We start from the raw sequence: 20,942 nt of genomic DNA, 5'->3' as shown, positions 1-20,942 counted from the left end.
TAATCCCAGTGTGACTAAGAAACCACAGGCCCTTGCAGCAGACCACATAACAAGCCTCTAAGCTAGCCCTGTGCTGCATATAAACAGGATAAGCCTTGCCAGATGGGTCTATAAGTAGGCTCCACTGTGTAAGCAAAAGGCCTTCAACGAGTATCAGCACTTACACCATCAGCAGGCCCAAGTTCATCAGTCTTCCCAACAGCAATCACAGTGTAAAGAGGGTGATAGTAATAACTGCTCTGAGGGCAACTTGCTCAGTTTACTTTGGGATGAACAAGGTTCCCGATCTGATGTAACCATGCAGCTGTTCTTGACGTGGAATTGTATCTACCATGCTTGAAAAGCTATATTCAAATGTATATTGTCTAACTAGGTTAAAATATTAAAACAGATTTGTGGTCCAGGGGCACCTTTAAGAAGAACAAAAGTTTATTCAAAGCTTTCACATGCGTGCACACTTCTTCAGATACAAAGAAATGGAAGCTAATATTTCTTGTTTATAGGCAGATGCCTCTACATAGAGTGAACAGTAAATTAGCAACTTAATACAACTTAATGAAGATGTTTTGACATACGCAAAGACTAAATAGCAATAATAAGCCAAGTTTATGGGACACAATATGTTTGGATTTAATTACAGGAAAAAACAGTGGAGCAATAAATATGTCAAAGGAGACTAAAGTGTAAAGATATCTTTCTTAATTGTTAAGAGTAATTGAGACTCTGCTGTTATGCACCATTCATTTCCTCTCATACATGGAGTTAGATGACAGCATCCTTTCTTTTGAGGTGGAGTGCTGTGTTATGTCAGAGCATATTCCAATATTCATTGCATAACATTACAGTCACTATTTTAATATACTGTTCCAAAAAAGAAATACCCTAAAATACAGAGGATGTTTAGCCCTTCTTGGTAAGCATACATATATGTGAGGACTGAATGAATTTAGCATATGGAATGAGATAAGAAACCAGTGTCCCTGTTAAGTCCTGAGGGAGGTTTCGAGTTGTAATAACTTGTAGTTCAACTATTTCCCTTTCCAATCCACTGCTAAAGAACTGCTGAACTACAAGGAGTAGACAAAAAAGTGCATAACAGTACAGTCTTGAACATTAGGTTCTATTTCTATGTATCTGAAGAAGCGTACACGCATATGAAAGCGTACACCTTGAATAAGCTTTTGTTGGTCTTAAAGGTGCCACTGGACTCAAAATCTGTTCTACTACTGCAGACCAACACAGCTGCCTACCTGGACTTATATATATATTAGTTGTTACTACTGCAACTTTTTTCTCACTGGAAATACTGCAGTATAGAGCCAAAAATCTTAATATGTTGTCAAAGGCTTTCACGGCCGGAGTCCATTTTCCGGGCTGTGTGGCTGTGGCTTTGGCATTGTAAGACCTGACATTTCACCAGCAACTGTGACTGGCATCCTCAGAGGTGTAATCCAGAGAGAACTCCAGTTTTCTTGATTATGCCTCTGAGGATGCCAGTCACAGTTGTTGCTGAGACATCAGGTCTCACAATGTCAAGACCACAGCCACACAGTGGAAAATCTACAACCACTAATCTTAATTAACATTGTATGTTCTTTAGAACTCGGTCTCCTCCTTATAATCCAGTGGTGAGTGCAAGCTCTCTGATTAGCAGCCTCTACCTGAGGGCCACTGGGAGAAGGTAGATGGCACTGGCCTGGAGTCCCACTCACAAAATATATTGTCAGCAAATCCTTTGCCCACAGCCACCATTTCATACTTCTCTGACTTGGGGAAGTGTGTATGTGTGAGAGAGAGAGGTTCCTCGGTCAGAGCAAGGTAGATGTGTAAAGGAGAAGGGGTGGCTTTGGCCTTGGAATCTCCATTTGCTGCTCTGAGAAAAGTAACTGACCTTACTACAGGCATTTATACATTGTTCAGTATGTCTGTCATAATAATAATGCATTATTTGTCAGTTTCACACTCACTTCTCAAAATTTAAAGCATGTCCACCATGAGTCTTTTATCTTAAAGGTTTTTAATTTTTTTTCCAGCAGCAAGTTAATGTGATACAAAAATACATAATACTGCTTTACAGAATACAAACAGAAGCGAAGCAAAACATTTGTTTCCACTCTCTGTGCAAGATCTACAGCTATGTAGTGTTGCTTCTTAGCAATGCATATTCAGGCAAGCATTGGGAATGGTTTCCAGGGTTCCCACCCGCCTCTTTAATACAGGAGGATGAGAAGTTCAAAGCACTTCCAGAGCAGAACATTTTGAGGCTGACCTCATTCCACTTCAAAAGACTCACCAGAAGTATTGAAGAAACGAGGAGAGGGATACAAAGCCGTGAGTAATCTGTCATTAATGTCTGAGAATGAGTCACTGCAGGTGAAATGAAATTGTCCACTCGTAGCACCCTGAGTATGCCGAAAGGCTAGTTTCCAACAGTCACTCTATAATTGCTTTCGTTATGCATGCACCTTGCTTTTGTCTAAAGCCATGTAACACCCAAAAAGTAACTACTTAAATAACTGGATTTAACCAGTGGAGAGCAAAATGCAACCTTTTTGTTTTGCTTTCTCTCGCTGTTTTCCTCTGTACTGGATTTGGCATCAGACTTAAAGTCTGTTGCTGGAATGTAAGAGGATCCTAGGTTGAGCCTATTACATAATTAAGAACTTTGATTCCTTCCAATACTTTGCCTTGCTAATGCAGAATGGTGTTATATATTTTGTATAGTCCTCAGTGGCAGGTCATGTTTTACTACTGTGGTTTGTAATTAGTTTCTGGTGCATTAATTAGCCAAGCAGTTACCTACCTTCCAAAATAGTGGTCTGGGACTGAGAAGGGGAGGGCCAGGCCAGTTCCACAACTTACTTCCTAATTAGTTCAGCTTGCCATTATATTATTTCAAGGTCATGGTTTTCTTCTATGAAAGAAGTAATTTACAGCCAAGGCTGTACAGAGATTTTGATCTCAAAAGCTGTTGTAAGTGCTGTATTAAAGCAGTACTGTTTCTGGACCAAAGGTCTTAAAGCTTGTACAGTATTTTGTGTCCATTTTGGTTGGTCCTATATACATTCGTTCCTGGCTATGAGATTTCTGAAGAATAATACTGTTGTGCCTATTTTCTGTGCATATTTTGTAGTGATTGAAAATATTTCAGATTTGCCACCGGGTGACTGGAAATGCTATGTTTAATTTGTTTCTTCAATTCTGTTGGATGCTTAGGTAGAAATCTAAAAGATTAAGGTAGGAATCATTCTGCTTATGAAAGCACTCCTTTCCCTGTTAAAAAAATCTGATTAAACATAGAGAGCTCTCAATAGTCTACCGGGGCAGTATTCTATCTGCTTATGAAAAAAAGTTAACACAGCTTGGTAAAATGCAGTACTCCATCATCACAAGCACATTTGAAAAAAATAAACTGGAACTGAAGGACCTTTACAGATGCACCACACAAACTCTCCTAAGTAATTCTGATAATGCTACAATGCATTTCGTTTTTACTGCCCAGTATGTAATAATTATGGAAGATAAAGCTGCTCCTTTTAAACAAAACTGAAAAATGAGATTTATAATTTTATTACTTCAGTTCTACCCAGCAATATGTTTCTAAAATCATTCAAGTATTTTTAAAACACCTGTCAAGCTCTGACAACTACCCTACGAAGGGGTGAGGCTGTTAAATTGCACAGTTCCTGCACACACTCTCATACACTATGTCTGAAAACTTGCCTGGAAGTGTATATAATGCTGACTGAATATCTACGGAACCACTGATGGTCTGAACCAGTTCTTAAATGTCTATTTTACATAAGCATACCCACCTGGCCTTGAAGACCACTTATTTGAATAACCATTAACAAGTATGGCAGATCATGGTTATTAATCAGTAATAACTTCCATGTACTCAGAGAGATAATAGCTAGGAGCACCAACTTATGCTGTGAGTTTGATACATGCAAATATTTCACAAGTCTGGAAAGTACAAATGTACTTTCATTTCCCATCAATCCCTTTGCCATCAATCAGGAAAGTTTGGTTTAAGGAAACTTGTGATAACTGGGTACTACCAGTTGGGTTCGTACCAGTTTGAGCTACCTACCCATCCAGTTCAGCCCCCCAGTTGAATTGTGGATATCAGAAATATGCATGTAGTACAACTGCCTGTTGTAATTATCATTTTGTGTGTGTGTGGGGGGGGGGGAGAATGGCCAGGTAAAAGTATTCCAAGGATTGGGATGATGATTGCCACAAGCAGCACCCTAGCGTGGGATGTGCCTGGCTGCCCCACAGTTCGAGAATATTCACCCAAGTGCATAATATACTAGGACAGTGTTGTTATATACAAGGGGTCATATCAAACTGTAACATAGCTGCCATGATATTTTCTTAAAGATATAGATACAGCATTTTATCTAGTTCTGTAAGACTGTATTAAATTTGTCTAATTACAGGGAAGTATGCATGTGCATGATACCTGATCCCATGTGCAGTAGTTTGACAATCTATTTATAGTGACAACTTCTGCTATATGGGGCAAGGTCACCTTACTATATTACTGGTCAGCTGAAATCTTAATCTAAAAAATTACTAGTTTCTTAATTTTGGCTATTCCACTAGCTTATCAGCTCACTTCTTTGCTGTGCAAAAACCAAAATAAATAAAAGTTAGTCAAAATTGTTCTAAAATTGTAAAGGTAACCAGAAAGACTGGCAGTTTTCTTTCTCACTTTTTCATATTAAAGTACTGTGCAGATAGCATTGAAAATACCATTCAAGAAATCCCAATCTTTACATCAAAAACATTTTCTGTAAAAAGTCAGAACATCTCATACAAAAGAACACCGAACGAAAGCTATAGTGATGCTGAAGTTATTCTACAGCAGGTCAGCCAACTGACACTTCCTATAACGGTTCTGGATATGTACCGTTAACGTGTACACAGTGAACTATGAATGTGTATTTGTGAGAGAATAAACAAACAGAATATCTGAAGTGTATTATGGGGCTGTTCTAGAATGAACTGAGCAAGAGGTGGGTCCAGAGTTTGGTTTCTGCTCTTAGAAGGCATCTCTCTCCCCCCTCGCCTTCCAATATTGCTCTTGGGGGACAGGGACCCTTAGGAACACCCTAAGGGGTAAATGTGGAGCTGTAATAAGAGAAAATTCCCTTCCAATAGAAACCATAGTCTCCCCTGCCCCAATTTTGCACCATAGGAAATTTGTCTTCCCAAATGATAAATTATACAAGTTGTCAAGAATCCTGTTTCTACCCCAAAACAGTCTCCACCTTGTCCTTTGTTTAGGGTTAGTGCTGTCCCCTGGCCCTGCTTCCTCATGCTTTCAGTGGAAGGTTCCACTGCTCACTAAAATCAATACAATTTGCTTCAGAGATAATACGTTCAGCTTTGAGGTACAAGAGCCATTCATCCTCCCAGTCTTCACTTTCTGCCTTCTAACAAGTGGACAGCTGGAAAAAACCCTAATGCAGCATTATTCTGCATGAAACCTCCCTTCCCCCCAAAAGAAAAAAAATACAATCAGACAGAATGTACACATCAGCCTTTTCTACAAAGCAGGGAAGACAGTCATTTTAAATGTTCTCTGCATTTTGCTAAAAAATTATATTTCAGGCATATTTTACTTGTAATAAATGTATCATATGAAAACTGAATTCCAGCTTTGAGTATTTTCACTTCATTTTTACACATATTTTAATGAGCACAGGTAAATATTAAAGGCAGCCCTGCAACTAGCACACACAACACAATAGGTGCATGATGACTGAGCACTGAAAGTAAGTCTTTTGTCCATTCTATTCCTATTTTTTCTGATTGATTCCAAGCTTGAAAAAGAGAAGCAAATTAATAGTAACATTAAAGAAAATACAACTATGCTATGGCAACTAGCAGCTGCAAAATGGCTACATATATTGTGTAAAACTATGTGCTACTGCACACAAGGTTCTCAAATATCCTACTCCAAGGAGTCATGTTCTGGCACTTTTGGTGATTGAGCCTGCAAACAGTCTTAGTATGAATTAAAATGCTGGAAATAAGACCCTCCAAATCCACTATTGTATAGCTGCAATAATACTACAGAGACGTCATGCTATCTCTAAATGGATTTTACAGCCATCCCAAAGAGAATCATTTTGAAGTAATGATCAAAGTTGTATCTATTTTGTGTTGCAGGAAGTGTAAATAAAAAAATAATGGTTTTCTGAAATAGTAGAAAAGCACTAATCATCTCAGGCATGACATTCTAAAACTTCTTCATGCTTCTGAAGATGTTTGTATTTTATGCACAATGTCATATACTTTATACTTTACTTATGAAAAAAAATGATTGCCAAATCGACTTTGAAAGCTACGATTTTTAATTTTCAATGGTTGCCTGAGAATGAACTGTATGATTTCATCACCTCAGTTTCTTGGCTAAAAATGAAATCAAGAGTATGAACTATTTTGGAATTAAATATGACCACCCTGTACTTTATTTAAACCAACTGTGTTACATTAAATCTGACACTTCATCTGCCGAATGGTGCATGCAAAGGCACTGATATGTTTGTAACAATGCAATTTTGTTGGCTTCAAAACTCTCTGAAAAAAAAATCTTAAAGCAGAACTGATTCGACAAAACCTATCCTGAAGGCCTGCACAATGGGCTAGTTTAATTTAAAATGTTCTTCTGCAAGGCCCTCTTGGCTTCATCAGTGTGATCAGAACCACAGTATATATTACATAATAACACCCATCTCCTCGAATATACATCATCAGGGTAATGAGGAATGCTGCAATTCAAGGATAGTACGTCAAACTTTGACAATACTGTTATTAAATCAGTCTCTTAAAAGGAACAAACCTAAGATAAGATTATCATATCAACAGTTCTTAAGAAATATTAGTATCAGATATTTCCCATATAATTGGGTACCAAATAGTAAGTTTAGTTTCAAAAGATTATTCTCTGACATTTTAAACTGTGTGCCCTTAGATACACATAATTAGGTTTGTATGATTTTGCTTCTCCAGTGTGAATTAATTATGTAGACAATCTGCATGAAGGAGAAAAGGGGTAACGTAGGTACGGTTGTCTTTCAATTATTAGAGATCAGTTTAACACTGTATCACTAACTCTGCTGAAAGGCAGAAATCAAAATACAGTTTGATCACGTCTAATTGATCAATAGATCAAAACTGTTTACATATTCCCAGCTTTAAGGATAGGTGTGCACCTGGAAACCAGAGGCAAGATTTAAAGAATGAAGAATTGCTGCATGAGCACAGACAGGTTATCAATACCTGAAGTACCAATGCAAATGCATAAAACACCCTTACATTGCAAAGGGTTAAGTGTTCTCTTTTATGTCTTAATGAAAGACTTCCTGTTTTCCATCTATAATGTTCAAGACTTGCCTTTTGAATTTTAACAATACTTTGTGTTAACCAAAACATTCTTCTATACACATCAAGAGGTGACAACAGGTCTTGTATTTCAAGCAATGATATGAAGACAGATAAATTAGGTCTTGAAATATCTTCTAAACCCATCCACACAGCAGTGGACTGGAACAGCTGGTTGATGGATGCTGATGTTGTGGAAGAATCCTTCTTCCTCTCAGCAACAGTTCCAAGCTATAAGAAAGCATTAAAGCACACTAAATTGAAAAGGGAACACATTAAATGAGTGATGTGCCTGACAAATTCTCACAGGTTCTTTGTCTGCATGTCAGATTATAGTTATCACCTATAAAGAAGTTACAGAACATCCTAACAAAGTTTAGAAAAACCATCACCAACTTACCTTGAACATCCAGGATACTTTTTAACTTGAATTTGCTAGGTTTCATTTTCCATAGTTAGTGCAGGATTGCTCATACCTTGGGGAAAAAAATAATAAAACAACACTACTAAAGCAATTTTTAAAAATGGAACAGGCAAATTAAATTGTCTTTAGACAAGATCTTGAAATTATCCTTGATTGGTAAGTAACTTTTGTCCTCCTGGGTCTTTGTATATAGGGACAACTCCCCACCCTACTTTCAGCAAGAGAAATAAACTCAAATAATAGTTCAAGAGAAATAAGGACAGAGACACACCTAATAGGCACCAGTCAAGGTGATTTACTGCTATGGCATTTGTGAAAGATAGCAATGCTCATGTCTGCTGAAAGGTGTGAAGGAGGCACAGAAAACTAGCATGTTTATGTAGTGTATTCCACTGCTGGAAAGCCATTATCCCAAAGACCCTCTCTCTAATGGCCACCTTCTGAAGTGCATAAACTTATTAGTCTCTTTGTACAGAGTTTGATATGTACAAGAATTCATTTTCTTTTCACATATGATAGAAATTAAGTTTGTTGGCTTAAAACTATAAAGCCACACCTAAAAATATTTCAGTATATAAAAAACTCTCTTACCTAGTTTGTTCTTCTCAATGCTTGCATTAGTTTCCGTCCAAGAATGAGCGTCAGTAAGAAGGTGGCTTTGGGAGTCTCGTAATGGCTTTGCTGGAAAATGGTGACTCTCACTATTAGAAAGCAATACATTATGCAAAAAGAAGCAAAAGATTTAAGATTACCAAGGTGAGGTGACAAGAAGCTTCACTTCACTCATTAACCCATAAATATTCTAAGAAAGTAATATGCAGGCATTTTTGAATTTTACATATTTTATAATATGAAAGTAATACATATACGTAACCAGGTCTTTTAGTGCTGGGGAGCAGTATACAAGGAATGAGCTTAGGTTTCTGTTGCTGAAGAAAGCAACCAGAGAGCAATCCTTAGGGAGAGATGGTCTTTTTGCAAAATTAATACAAGCAGCTCAGCACTACGAGAAATCAAATTAGAAGCAAGCTCAGAAAATAAAAAATCTAACAAGTGACTGAAAGCAGGCTGACAACATTGCCTCATGTGGTATCAAGCAAATAATTTATAACTACATACTAAAAGGACTTCCTGTATTTTGCATGATGTTAATTGACAGCTGGTGCTGGTAATGTTGAGAAACAGACTGGTAAAATGAGATACTTCTTTACATGATATTCTCTCACCTCCACAGAACAGCCCCTACGACTGCCCCACAGCATGTGGTGTGGTGTGGTGTTGACTACATGGAGTATAATTTAAAATACCTCCTGGGTTCTGTTTCCACTAACTAATTATTGAAATATCACATGAGTAGTGGCTTTTGCACGACACCACATTTGGTGCTCATGGCCACAGGGAGTCTGGCCTAAAGCAGCAAGAACTGAAAACATATCAAGAAAGCCATATCGTATTTTTAGCTATTACAAACAAAGAGACATTGTGCAAAGTACACTATAAACATCTTCCCTGAATCAAAAAGCTCCCTGTCTGTGATATCCAACTACCTCAACATAACAGACCTTTGGGCTATGTAAGCAGAACACAGTGGCACTAGACTAAAACCAAGGAAAAAGGAAAATACTGTGATTAAAATGATTAAAGTGATCAGCTGTCTTGCAATACAGTGAGATAATAATAATTTTTAATTTATATCCTGCCCTCCCCGCTGAAACAGGCTCAGGGCGGCTTACATAACATAAAATACGGCTTTACAGTAGTACAATAATAAAATACCCCAATTACATAACAGTTATTCCTAAATTAAATATACAATTACATTAAAACCATCAATTAAAATGACAATTTAAAAACACAGATTAATTTGGTGCTACGATCTTAAATTAACATAGCTTTGCATGACGATGGTACAATAATTCCACATTAAAAGGCCAGCTGGAAGAGGACAGTCTTGCAGGCCTGGCAGAATTGGTTAAGGTCCCGCAAGGCCCGTACCTCTTCTGGTAGCTGGTTCCACCAGTGGGGAGCTGTAACCGAGAAGGCCCTCTCCCTTGTCATTTTCAATTTGGCCTCGTTTGGCCCAGGGATTGTCAGCAGATTTTGCGAGCTAGATCTCAGTACTCTCTGGGGAACATATGGGGAGAGACGGTCCCTAAGGTAGGCAGGTCCTCGGCCATATTAAAGGTAATAACCAGCACCTTGCAACGAATCCGGTACACAATTGGCAGCCAGTGCAGTTCCCGCAGCCTAGGCTGTATGTGCTCCCACTTAGGGAGTCCCATTAACAGTCTGGCTGCCGCGTTCTGCACTAGCTGCAGTTTCCTGGTTTAGCACAGGGGCATGGATCACTGTTGAATGGATCCAGGAAGGGAGCCAACTGCCTCGCCTGCCTCAGATGAAAAAAGGCGGATTTAGCAGTGGCTGCTAGCTGGGCCTCCATTGACAAGGAAAGCTCCAGTAGCACCCCCAGGCTACTGATAAAGAATTGAGATGAAAAAATGCTACTGTGAAATGTGATAAATGAGATGCAAATTAGGGTATTATAATTCTTTTTGATTTTTCTCTTTCTCTTCTTTAATTTTAAATTGGTCTCTTGATCACCTCATTCCATTCCCTCTTTGGGCTACGTGACAGAGTGAGATGATGGTAAGCAATCCAAATGATAAGCCTTAATTTTTTAAAAAAATGTGTATGTGTATATATATATATATATATATATATATATATATATATATATATATATATATATATATATATATATATATATATATGAGAAACAGAAAGGTATAGGACTGATATTAGAAGAAAATGGTCTCTAAAATAGACTTTGTAGAATAAGAATCAGTTGCCCATGTTCTTATCTTTTGCATTCTTAAAATGTTCTGACAGCATGCTATGCTTTGCCATAATTCCATATTTTTCTCATGAAGGTGTGGATAATTGCACAACCAACCAATGTCCTCCCTGTAGAAACATGGGTTTTGCCTTGTTTCAGTACCATGCTAAAGAATGTTATCTGCCTCTTTGTACAAACAACAGTTATCTTTGGATGTTAGGAAAAGATTACTTATAAGACCTAAATCCATTTTATAATATTCTCACATATATCTAAATTATACATTTACCAAGGTAAGCAACAACTTTTAACAAGGAAGAAATATGGGTTTACTTTTTGTTTGCTGAAATGAGTCCAGAAGGAGTGGAAGCTTGTTCAAGATCTTGGGTAACAAGGCAAGTAGGAAAGGAACAGCCATCCCCTTGACTGGAAAAAGAACAAAATGAGTCAGCAACATTTCACTTAGCCAAACAACATTCTAAATACTAGCTTCAGATACATGGTAACAATTCCCATTTAGCAGGATATCTACCTAGAAAAAATGGGCAAGAACCAGTGTTTTTTCTCATCTCCAAAGACTTGTCTTATATTTTTGCTGAAGCCCAAGCTAAATCCATTCTTATCTGTTCCATGTCGGAAAATGGGTGCTCTGAATGCCTCTAGAAAAACAAATACATGTTTAGATTTCCTAACATGTTTAAACAGAAGTATGTGTGCCAGGGGATAGGCTAGGATAATTACGCCAACTAAACAACATTACTTACCTAGTGTTGATTTATTTTTGCTGACCAGCCAACAGTGATATCCAAAAAGAGAGGATAAGCTGATAGAGAACATGGCTGCAGCAAAGAATAAAAACATGATATGGAACTTGGCTTGAGTATCTGAAAGGCCATTCTATAAAGAAGAGAAGAAAACAGAGTGGTTGAGAAGCAGAATATAGCTACTGCTTTAGTTGTATAAACGGATTTTTTTTAAAAAAAGAAGTGTTGACTCAAGTTGATATTAATATCATGTCTCAAAAACTGAAAATGCTATCATTCATATTCTTATTAATGTCCACAAAATGTGTAGGTTGCTGCAACAAGTTCCTGTTCGTAATTACAAATAATCTTTTTTAGATGTGACCACTTAGTTATAGTGGCCAGTTTTCTAAGTGACACCACCTGAAAACCCTCCTAGTATTAAAAGATGAAATAGTATAAAATATTTCAAACATTGTTTATGGTCACTGGTAGCCAATGTAAGGAAACTTTAAGTTCTAGTGCCAGTCTTTCAAATATTCAGAATATTCGTTTTTTTCTGCCTTCTGCTACAATAGTCATGAAACTCAAGAAAATCTAAACAGTTTAATTGGCTTGGATCCTCTGCTGTGCCTGCACAGCAGAACTGAACTGGCAAGAGTCAGTTTGGTGTAGTGGTTAACTGCGTGGACTCTTACCTGGGAGAACTGGGTTTAAGACCCCACTCCTCCACTTACAGCTGCTGGAATGGCCTTGGGTCAGCCATAGCTCTCGTAGGAGTTGTCCTTGAAAGGGCAGCTGCTGTGAGAGCCCTCTCAGACAAGAGCTGCCAAGTCCAATTCAAGAAATATCTAGGGACTTTGGGGGTGGAGCCAGGAGACTTTGGGGGTGGAGTCAGGAGCAAGGATGTGACAAGCACAATTGAACTCCAAAGGGAGTTTTGGCCATCACCTTTAAAGGGACCTTTTAAAATGCCTTCCTTCCGCAGGAAATAATGAAGGATAGTGGCACCTTCTTTTGGGGCTCATAGAATTGGACCCCCTTTTGGGAGAGGCGCTGGATGCTATACTGAAAATTTGGTGTCTCTACCTCAAAACTCAGCCCCCCCCCCCAGAGCCCCAGATACCCGCGGATCAATTCTCCATTTTTTCCTATGGGAATCAGTCTCCATAGGGAACAACAGAGTTCCCAGCAGATATTTCTCTTCCCTCCCCCTGCTTTCTGATTACCCTGAAGCAGGGGGATTGGCAAGCCTATCTCAGCCCCACCCACTTCACAGGGTGTCTGTTGGGGGGGGAAGTAAAGAAGATTGTGACTGCTCTGAGATTCTTCTTCTTTATTAGGCAATTTTTACCCCATATTTCTCCCCAGCGAACACTGATATTTCCACTTCTAGACTGTAACACCTTTGTGTGTGTGTGTGTGGGGGGGGTTCCACAGGAACAACATAGAGTGGTTGGGGGAAAATCAACAAGAATCTGTGTCCCTTTCCGCCCCCCCCCCCTTCCACCGGCCTTCAGTTAGCAGAAAACACAGTTAGGACCCAAATCATTGTCTAGAAACTGCTTACTTAAGAACATTACTGTATCAGTCAACAAATTTACATTTGAAATCTACACATCTTAAACCCAGAATATCTTTAAGACATACCGTCCAGAATTTAATAAAATACTGTAAATCACTTGCAGCAATGAAAAGGCAGTATAACAGAGAATATGCCAAGAAAAGGAGGAAAAACTTGTAATTGGAGAATCCAACACAGTTGTTCACCCTGTGAAAAGCAGAAATCACTGAAAATAAACACATATACATCTGTAATCCTCCCTGAGCACACCTATAGGAAAGGGCGGAATATAAATCTACTAAACAAAAATAAATACAAATAATTTTTTTTTTAAAAAAAAATCCTCCTCCTCCACAAGCCACAGTAGATAATTCTACCCTCTTCTCCCTGACATTTTGTGAACTTTTTATTTATTTTAGTTCTGTGCTATTTGCTCCTTTTCACCAACAAAGGTATATACATCTATGTTAATTTTCTTTTTAAAGCAAAAGGCAGCAACCACATCTAGCCATAACTGCAAAAAGGCTACCACCCCTTCAACTGTATAATGACATTCTGTTACTAGAACTAGTTCTGAGTGAATGATACTTTCACACTAAGGGCAAAACAATCCTCATCATCTCGGGGAAGGCATTTTATTTCCCAGCATATTATCAAGTCTAAACAGTGGAAGTAATGCGTTTACTCACCAAGGGCAATGATGGTCCATTTTCAAAATACATCTTAAAAAAAGACAAATGACTAGTTACTATAAGGCAAAACTGAATTATTATTATTCATGTCATGATTCAAGGTATTTACACAGGAATACAAAGGATTTGCTTGACTGGATAAAAAGCTTACCTCACCATATTTAATATCTATAATTTATTCTATAGAACTTACTGTTAAAAGGTGGATGCTCTACAATGCCAGAGCAAAATACTTATGATACATTTAACTGTACCAACATACATGAAGTCTTATTGGGAGCTGCCCTCACCTGTGGTAAATCCTGAAACTATTCTATTCCTGGTAGGTTTGCTGAATTAAGTAAGATTAACTGCAAGTTGTTTCAGGATTTCAAGAACAGGTAACGATAGCCAAGGGTTAACATCAAAATATCACAAAAAGTTCCACAGTTTTTTAAAAAGTGAATCCTGCTGTTAGTGCTGATTTTTATGTGACTCACATATATTTACTTACTCCATTTTATCCTCAAAACAACCCAGTGAGACAGAGTAAACAGAGAGTGTGTGACTGGCCCAAGGTCACCAAGCAAGCTTCTATGGAAGAGTATGGAACAGGAACAGGACCTGGATTTCCCAGGTTCTAGTCGGACTCTCTAGTCACTATACTCTTCAATGCTGCATTCTTCATATCTCCTCTTGCAGTGAGAACTGAGATAAGATCATTAGGAGTGCACAGATCTCATGATAAGTGAGATTGCAAAGATCCCTGCTTCAAATACAATGGCCAAGTAAAAAATGTGATGTAAATCACTTTAATTTCTCATAAATGACACATACTATACACTTCCTATAGAAACACAAAACAATTCAAAAAATAATGTAAATTTAAATTCTGAAAAACTGGGAAAACAAAGAAATCAACTCTATAATGTTCTATGTCTGAATCCATATTCTACCAATGTTCCCTCTAAGCTTCAGAGTCTTGTGAGCAAAAATTCTAATTTGTGAGCTACTGGCATTAAAGTTGTGAGCTACTGCATAAATCAGTGTGCTCTGGGGTCACCCTTCCTGAGCTAAGACAAAAATGTGTGAGTTGGAGGCTAAAAATCTATGAGCTAGCTCACACTAACTCAGCTTAGAGGGAACACCGTACTTGACTAGGTGGACCGCTAGTTTGACTCAGCAGGTCTCTTATAATGTACATCAGGTGGGCATAAATCTAGGGAACCCTGAAGTGAACAGAAAGTTGCATTATCTTCTCACTCAGCCTACAGACCTACCAACTGTCCTTTCTTCAATACTATCATAAGATTTAAGTGTGCACATCTACCAAGTGTATGTATCATACTGTGCAGCTCTAAGTTTCAAATAGAAGCTGATCACTGCTAAAGTATGCTAAATGCAATAATCCAAAATATGATGGGCACAATTATGTAAGCAGTAACTCATTCATGTCCCATTGAGATCAATGAGCCTTGTACCTATGTCAATAACGGCAGGATTTCACCTTACACTGATACACATTATTTTAGACTGAAAATAATTCCTAATAAATAGTAACTGTGTGATTTCTCCAGTAGTTCATGGTGGTATTTTAGACATGTGTTTTCCTCAGCATTAACAGAGGATGCAGTGAATGCTACTTAGCCTTGCAAGATCTGTGTCTTACTCGTCACAGGCAGAGCAGTGATGGCAACGATCTGGTTTTACAAGTTGGCATCGGTCACAGTATCTGATAGCTACAAAGGAAGGAGAAAGTGCTCCGTTTAATGTGAGTGCTGATTTGTGGAAATGCTTTTAAAACTGTTACTCTTCTTCTGGTCTCAGAGAATGAAACAAGAATTTGGAAGTAGCAGAAATGTTTGTTCTGCAAAGAGATTCATGTTTCTCTTCCAGGTAGGAAAGAACTGACATCTTAACTTCTGTTAAGAGCACTAACTTTCAATTTATTCATCCTCATCCAGTTAGTTACCAACCCAAGGCAATCATTCAAAGACAAAATGGCCATATCTGGTCAGTACAGAAAGAAAACATACAGTGCACCAGCATACTGGTAACATACAAACTCTCCCTGTGGTTTCATTTGATCATTAAAAAGCATGAAAGAGAACAGATCCCAGGAGAATTAATGGCTGCTTCTTCACAAGGTAAGAAAAGGTACCCTCCTACACACACTGCAGGGCATCAGTGAGTAGTGCAGAAATGGGTGGGAATGGCATCTGCACTGCAGGTCAGCTGGGAAGAGGGAAAAAAAGGCTAAGGAGGAGTACACTGGAGCTTAGCTCAACTCCCGCCCTATACTGGCTGCCAGTAGAAGATCCACACAGTTACTCTCTGTTCACAGCCAGCTCCAAGGAGAAAGCCTTGAGAGGCCCACAGGTCATGTTCACACTGAGCATGCCATTGTGCAAGAGCTCTCTTTCAATGCCAAGGCATGATCTCCATTTGGGGGAACACATACCATGTGGAGGCAACAGATTTTCCATGAAAAGAGTAACTTCCAGTAATGTAGAAGTAAGTAAAGCGACAGTAACATAACATAAGCAAAGGGATGGTGGCTCAGTGGCAGAGCATCTGCTTGCTGAGCAGAAGGTCCCAGGTTCAATCCCCGGCATCTCCAACTAAAAAGGGTCCAGGCAAATATGTATGAAAAACCTCAGCTTGAGACCCCGGAGAGCGGCTGTCAGTCTGAGTAGACAATATTGACTTTGATGGACCAAAGGGGTCTGATTCAGTATACGGCAGCTTCATATGTTCAATATTTTCTGGTATTTCAAAGTAGAGTTGGACTTGCTATACAAATGGTCCCCACCCTTTACTTTAATCAATCCAAAAGTATGCCATGAACAAATGACACCATAAACTCCTGAAAGATCCAGAAGAAATCAATATTATACTTCCCTCAGTCAAATAATGGATTTTCAATTGGGGCAAACAAGTCCTGAAGTCAAACTGAAGAAGTAATATATTGCCCCAACAGCTACAGTATTGTTTTTATTAAACAAGAATATCTTCTCTAATCTGTATCTATAAAATTACTGATTTCCTTATTTTACAGCTTTATATCATGAAGAAAAACACTAAATCTGTAAAATTAACAAATCTATAAGATAAAGCAGGGTTCCCCAACCTTTTTTGAGGCTACAAGCACCTCCAAAATTTTGAGAGGGAGTAAGTGAGGCAGAGTCAAACTCAAAATGGCTGCTCCCAGAAGCAAAAGCAAACAGCGCACCTCCCTGCTCGCAGTTCCTGGGAAGAAAGAAATCCTGAAGGGAGCATGAAAGCACACCCTGGCTAAGGAAATCCCAGTTGCTTACCAGTCCTCCTCATCCTCCACTGGAAAACCCTTTCATCTGGATGAGGGAACCTACACCAGGCCCTGCCTTACAATGGTGCCACCCACTTTTTAAAATAACTATAATTTAGGATTAACATGGCTACCCCAATATAATTTTAGATGGCACCGGAGTATCTGTTAGTGGTCTTCTGTTAAATACAAAAAATACATCATAACACCGCTATTGACAAATGTTTACCTCCAGACATTGTTCTTGTATAGACAGGGAGGTCCTTGGCTGCTCTCTTCAACACTTCTTGAGGAGTTTCACCTCTAGGTTCTCTTTCCAACAATTCTTTGTCTGCATAGGTCAGGTAGAACTGGAAAAAAATGTAGTAATTGCTAAGGTAACCCTTTCACACATCCTAAAAGGCAGACTTAATTATATACCAGATTATTGAATGTTAATAATTAGACATAATCTGGAAACAAGCACAGATTACTTCATAAAGTTTTCTAGTTAGATGTTACAGTATTCACTTTGTTAAATTTGTAAAGGAACAAAACAAAACTGTAAAGAAACAAAACAAAACTGGTAACATTACACAAATACTTGTTACAGAAAAACAAATAGACATCTCATCTCATTTCCCTTTCCCCCACTATTTCCTCATTTCCTCCTCTGCATCCCCACTCACTAGCCAACTTATCTTTATTAGCTCCCCGCCCCCATCTTCAGCTTTCCCTCCTTCCCTATTTTTGGCAGCCACTCCCTGGGAGAAGTCTGGTCAAGTTGTGCGCTGCCTGCAACCAGGCTATTCCTAGCTGCACAGAGGGAAACCAGCAAAGACTTGTGGTGTGTGGAAGGGGGTACCTCACTCCCCCCGTGTCCCCATCCCCACACTATTTCCTTTTCCCCTCTTCCAGGAACATCCCATATCCTCACCTTTCCTTGCTTCCTTCATTCTTTGCCACCCACCAACCATTTATCAGGTCTCCATCTTTAGCTTTATTTCTTTTTTATTTACTTCATTTCCTGCCTTTCTTCATAGTGAAAAAAAGTCTGAAGTCTGATCCTAGTCTGAAACTCCAACCACTATATTACGCTGACTTTCATGGGGTGACTACTGTTGAACAGAAGCAAGCAGGCAGTCCTTGGTCAGTTGTTTAAATCACATGGCATTAAGTCACATGGTGGCTGCTGCAAGGCCTGGCCCTGGAGAGTCCTCCTTCAAATGCTAAAGCAACTGTGGAAGTTGCCCCCTCCCCCTTACTTGCCCCCTCCCCCTGCTTTTTACTGACAGAAGCCAAGGCTTCTAGCACATGCCAGTTATGGTTGCCACTGAGAGGGCATTAGTTTCTTAAAGCTATAGGTTCTGCTATTATATTGGGTTTTTTAAATCACCCCAATGTATTTTAGTCTATCGTAAGTTTTTATATCATTTATTTTCATTTTCAAAAATACAGCAAGTTTCCAATGCCCTTCAAACTTAGCATATCTAATACTAATGATAATTGTTAAATTTCTACTTACAACAAAGTAACAAATGAGTCAAATTAAAACAAAACAATACAATGTTCTGTAATAGCTTTATTAGGTATAATCTCTTTTTCCATTAAGTATTCCATAACTGGGTACCACATGACTATAAAATCTTCTTGTTTTATAGTCTGAGTCATAAATGGATTGTTTGCTATTTTGCCTAAAATAAAATGATCCAAAAGTTGTTTCCTTCAGATTTGTACAGTTGGTTTTTTACTGTCCTTCCAATTATAATCTATAAATTTTCTAGCAACCAAAAAAGTAATATTGAAATTATAGCACTGTTTTTTTTTTTTAAAAATGATAGCCCTTATATCTTAATAATTCAGTATCACTGTCTCCAAAGTAAGAGGTAAGTTATGTCCAGTTATTTGTTTGATTTCTTCCACAATTTGTGACCAAAAATACTTAATTTGAAAGCGGCCCCACCAATGAATTAAATCAGAAGTAGTACCACAGCCCTTCCAGTGTTGAGAATCTATAGTAGGATTTATTCTATATATGTTTGCTAGTGTCTTGCTATTATTTTACATGTTTGAAAATGGATATTAAATATTTTTGACATTTTGGCGGGAAATCCCATATTTTCCCCCTCAATCTTCAATAGTTAATTCTTTGTCGCAATCTACATTCCATTTTTTATCGTTTGTTGGCTTCTATGTATCTAGTGCTAATAAAATTTTATATAATTTAGAAAGTAGACCTTTAGTGTAGCCAGATAAGTTTTGTGATAGCATTTCAAATGCAGTCAAGGTTTTCTAATAAAACAGTTTTGTATCTCTCATCCAAACTCTAACCATTACCAATCCTGCTTAGTTTCTGAGCTGACAAACTCAGGCTAGTCTGGGCTATTCAGGCTGCTACACTGAGAATTAGATATATTAATATTTTTAACAGCTCCATATTCACAGTTTGGGAAACAGAACAGGTTGGGAAAGTTTGTTGCTGGCAATCAGTTTGAGGGCATTTTGTAAGAAAAAGAGAACAAAACCTAGTGTCTATTGTATTTTTATCCCTCCCTTCTTTGAAGAAGTTCAGGATGGCATGCTTAATTCTTCCAGCCTCCATCTTAGCCAAACAACAATCACGTGAGGTAGACTGAGACAGAGTGACTGGTCCGAGGTCACTTGAGAAGCTTCATAGCTGAGTGGGGATTTGAACCTAAATTTCCCATGTCCTAATATGAGACTAATTACACTGTGCTAATTATAACAGCCAAACCTTAGCTACACCCACACATCATTGTAGACTGCTCTACATTCCATTACAGCAATCTTTTGCAACTGGATTTTCCTGATGTGGACAGGACAATCCAGTTATGAATAAATGCTACAGAACAATGATAGCACAATATCCAATAATGCGTGGGTGCATCCCTTGTCTATTTATGTGTGACAGAATGGTGACAGCTAGATTTGAATCTAGTAGCATCTTAGAGTACAACATAGATTTGGGGGTTATAAGTTTTCAGAGTCAAAACTATCTACGTCAGATATCAAAGGAGCTTGGACTCACAAATGCTTATACTCCCAAAATCTTGTTGATATCTAAGGTGTTACTGGACTTGAATCTAGTGGTTCTACTGCAGACCAAAAGCCTTGAAATGGATTCCCTCTGAAATGATCTTTATAGAATGGTGACCAGTTCTGCAGTGAAGATATAAGCCATGAGTCTACTAATAGCATTGCCACCTCTGAAACTCAGTGCTCATTTAAGTTTTCTGTTTCCACATGGATACTGAAAATCATTTCCTTTGGTTGTGCCATTCTTAAGTCTTCAAAAGCCTTGAAATCCACATTTCATGCATCTTTCTGCACATCAGAACTACCAGTTATCAAGGGTTTGCGGCACGCTGATGCGGAGATGCTGCCTGTGTTTGGGCTAACACATAAGGCAAGGATGTAAATTATATACCAGTGTTTCCCATTTGCAACGGAAGCCTCACTACCAGGTCACAAGAAAAGCCAAAGCTAGCCCTGCCCCCAGCAAAGCTAGCTCTGCCCCATCTCTGTGTTGTGCAGAGAGGAGCTGGGCTGCCTCTCCTTCCTTCTCCCCTGGCTTCCAGTGTTTGAGAGAAAAGCTAGCATCCACTGGCACTTTAGACCCATGAAGTGTTCTTCAAGGTATGAGCTTTCATGTGCCTTGCAGTATGTGCTTTTGGGGAGATTTCCCCAGGAGTTCTGGGCAGCAAAGAAGGGTGTGTGTGTGTTTTACAGTTGGGAGGAGCGGGGAGTGGGCATTCCAGTAGCTATTTTTTTTTACCAAACAACCCCTGGGCAGAATTTTTACTGGCTGGGGTCATCTGATGGTGAGGAAGGCTTTTTCTTTGTCCTCCCTCTTCTTTCTTTCTTTTCCTGCAAGTGATGCTCTGTCTGTATTCTTGGTGCTGGGAGGGGGGGGAAAGCAACAGTGGGAGGGCTTCTAGTGCCCTGGCCCCACTGGTGGACATTCTGGCGCTTTTGGGGCATTGTATGAGGGAATTTTGG

At 38.7% G+C, this 20,942-nt stretch overlaps 1 protein-coding gene and 1 non-coding gene across 2 annotated transcripts in view; one reads left to right on the top strand and one right to left on the bottom strand.

Moving 5' to 3' along the window:
- Positions 1–2,000: 2,000 nt before the first annotated feature.
- ZDHHC2 (zinc finger DHHC-type palmitoyltransferase 2) overlaps positions 2,001–20,942 on the bottom strand; it is a 39,628-nt gene continuing 20,686 nt past the window's right edge. The window contains exons 4-13 of the mRNA XM_060246406.1: positions 17,173–17,293; positions 15,306–15,375; positions 13,655–13,687; positions 13,052–13,172; positions 11,423–11,555; positions 11,191–11,317; positions 10,992–11,084; positions 8,414–8,523; positions 7,799–7,874; positions 2,001–7,629 (exon numbers count right to left, since the gene is read on the bottom strand). Of these exons, the coding sequence (XP_060102389.1) occupies positions 7,834–7,874; positions 8,414–8,523; positions 10,992–11,084; positions 11,191–11,317; positions 11,423–11,555; positions 13,052–13,172; positions 13,655–13,687; positions 15,306–15,375; positions 17,173–17,293 (849 nt within the window). The 3' untranslated portion in view covers positions 2,001–7,629; positions 7,799–7,833. The remainder of the gene's footprint in view (positions 7,630–7,798; positions 7,875–8,413; positions 8,524–10,991; positions 11,085–11,190; positions 11,318–11,422; positions 11,556–13,051; positions 13,173–13,654; positions 13,688–15,305; positions 15,376–17,172; positions 17,294–20,942) is intronic.
- Positions 16,184–16,256, top strand: TRNAS-GCU (transfer RNA serine (anticodon GCU)). Its single transcript has one exon. It is a non-coding gene; the product is annotated as a tRNA-Ser (tRNA).

This window comes from Heteronotia binoei, chromosome 9 (genome assembly GCF_032191835.1).
Source record: "Heteronotia binoei isolate CCM8104 ecotype False Entrance Well chromosome 9, APGP_CSIRO_Hbin_v1, whole genome shotgun sequence".
In the NCBI taxonomy this organism is placed as follows: Eukaryota; Metazoa; Chordata; class Lepidosauria; order Squamata; family Gekkonidae; genus Heteronotia; species Heteronotia binoei.
This window is presented reverse-complemented; position numbering and strand designations above follow the sequence as displayed.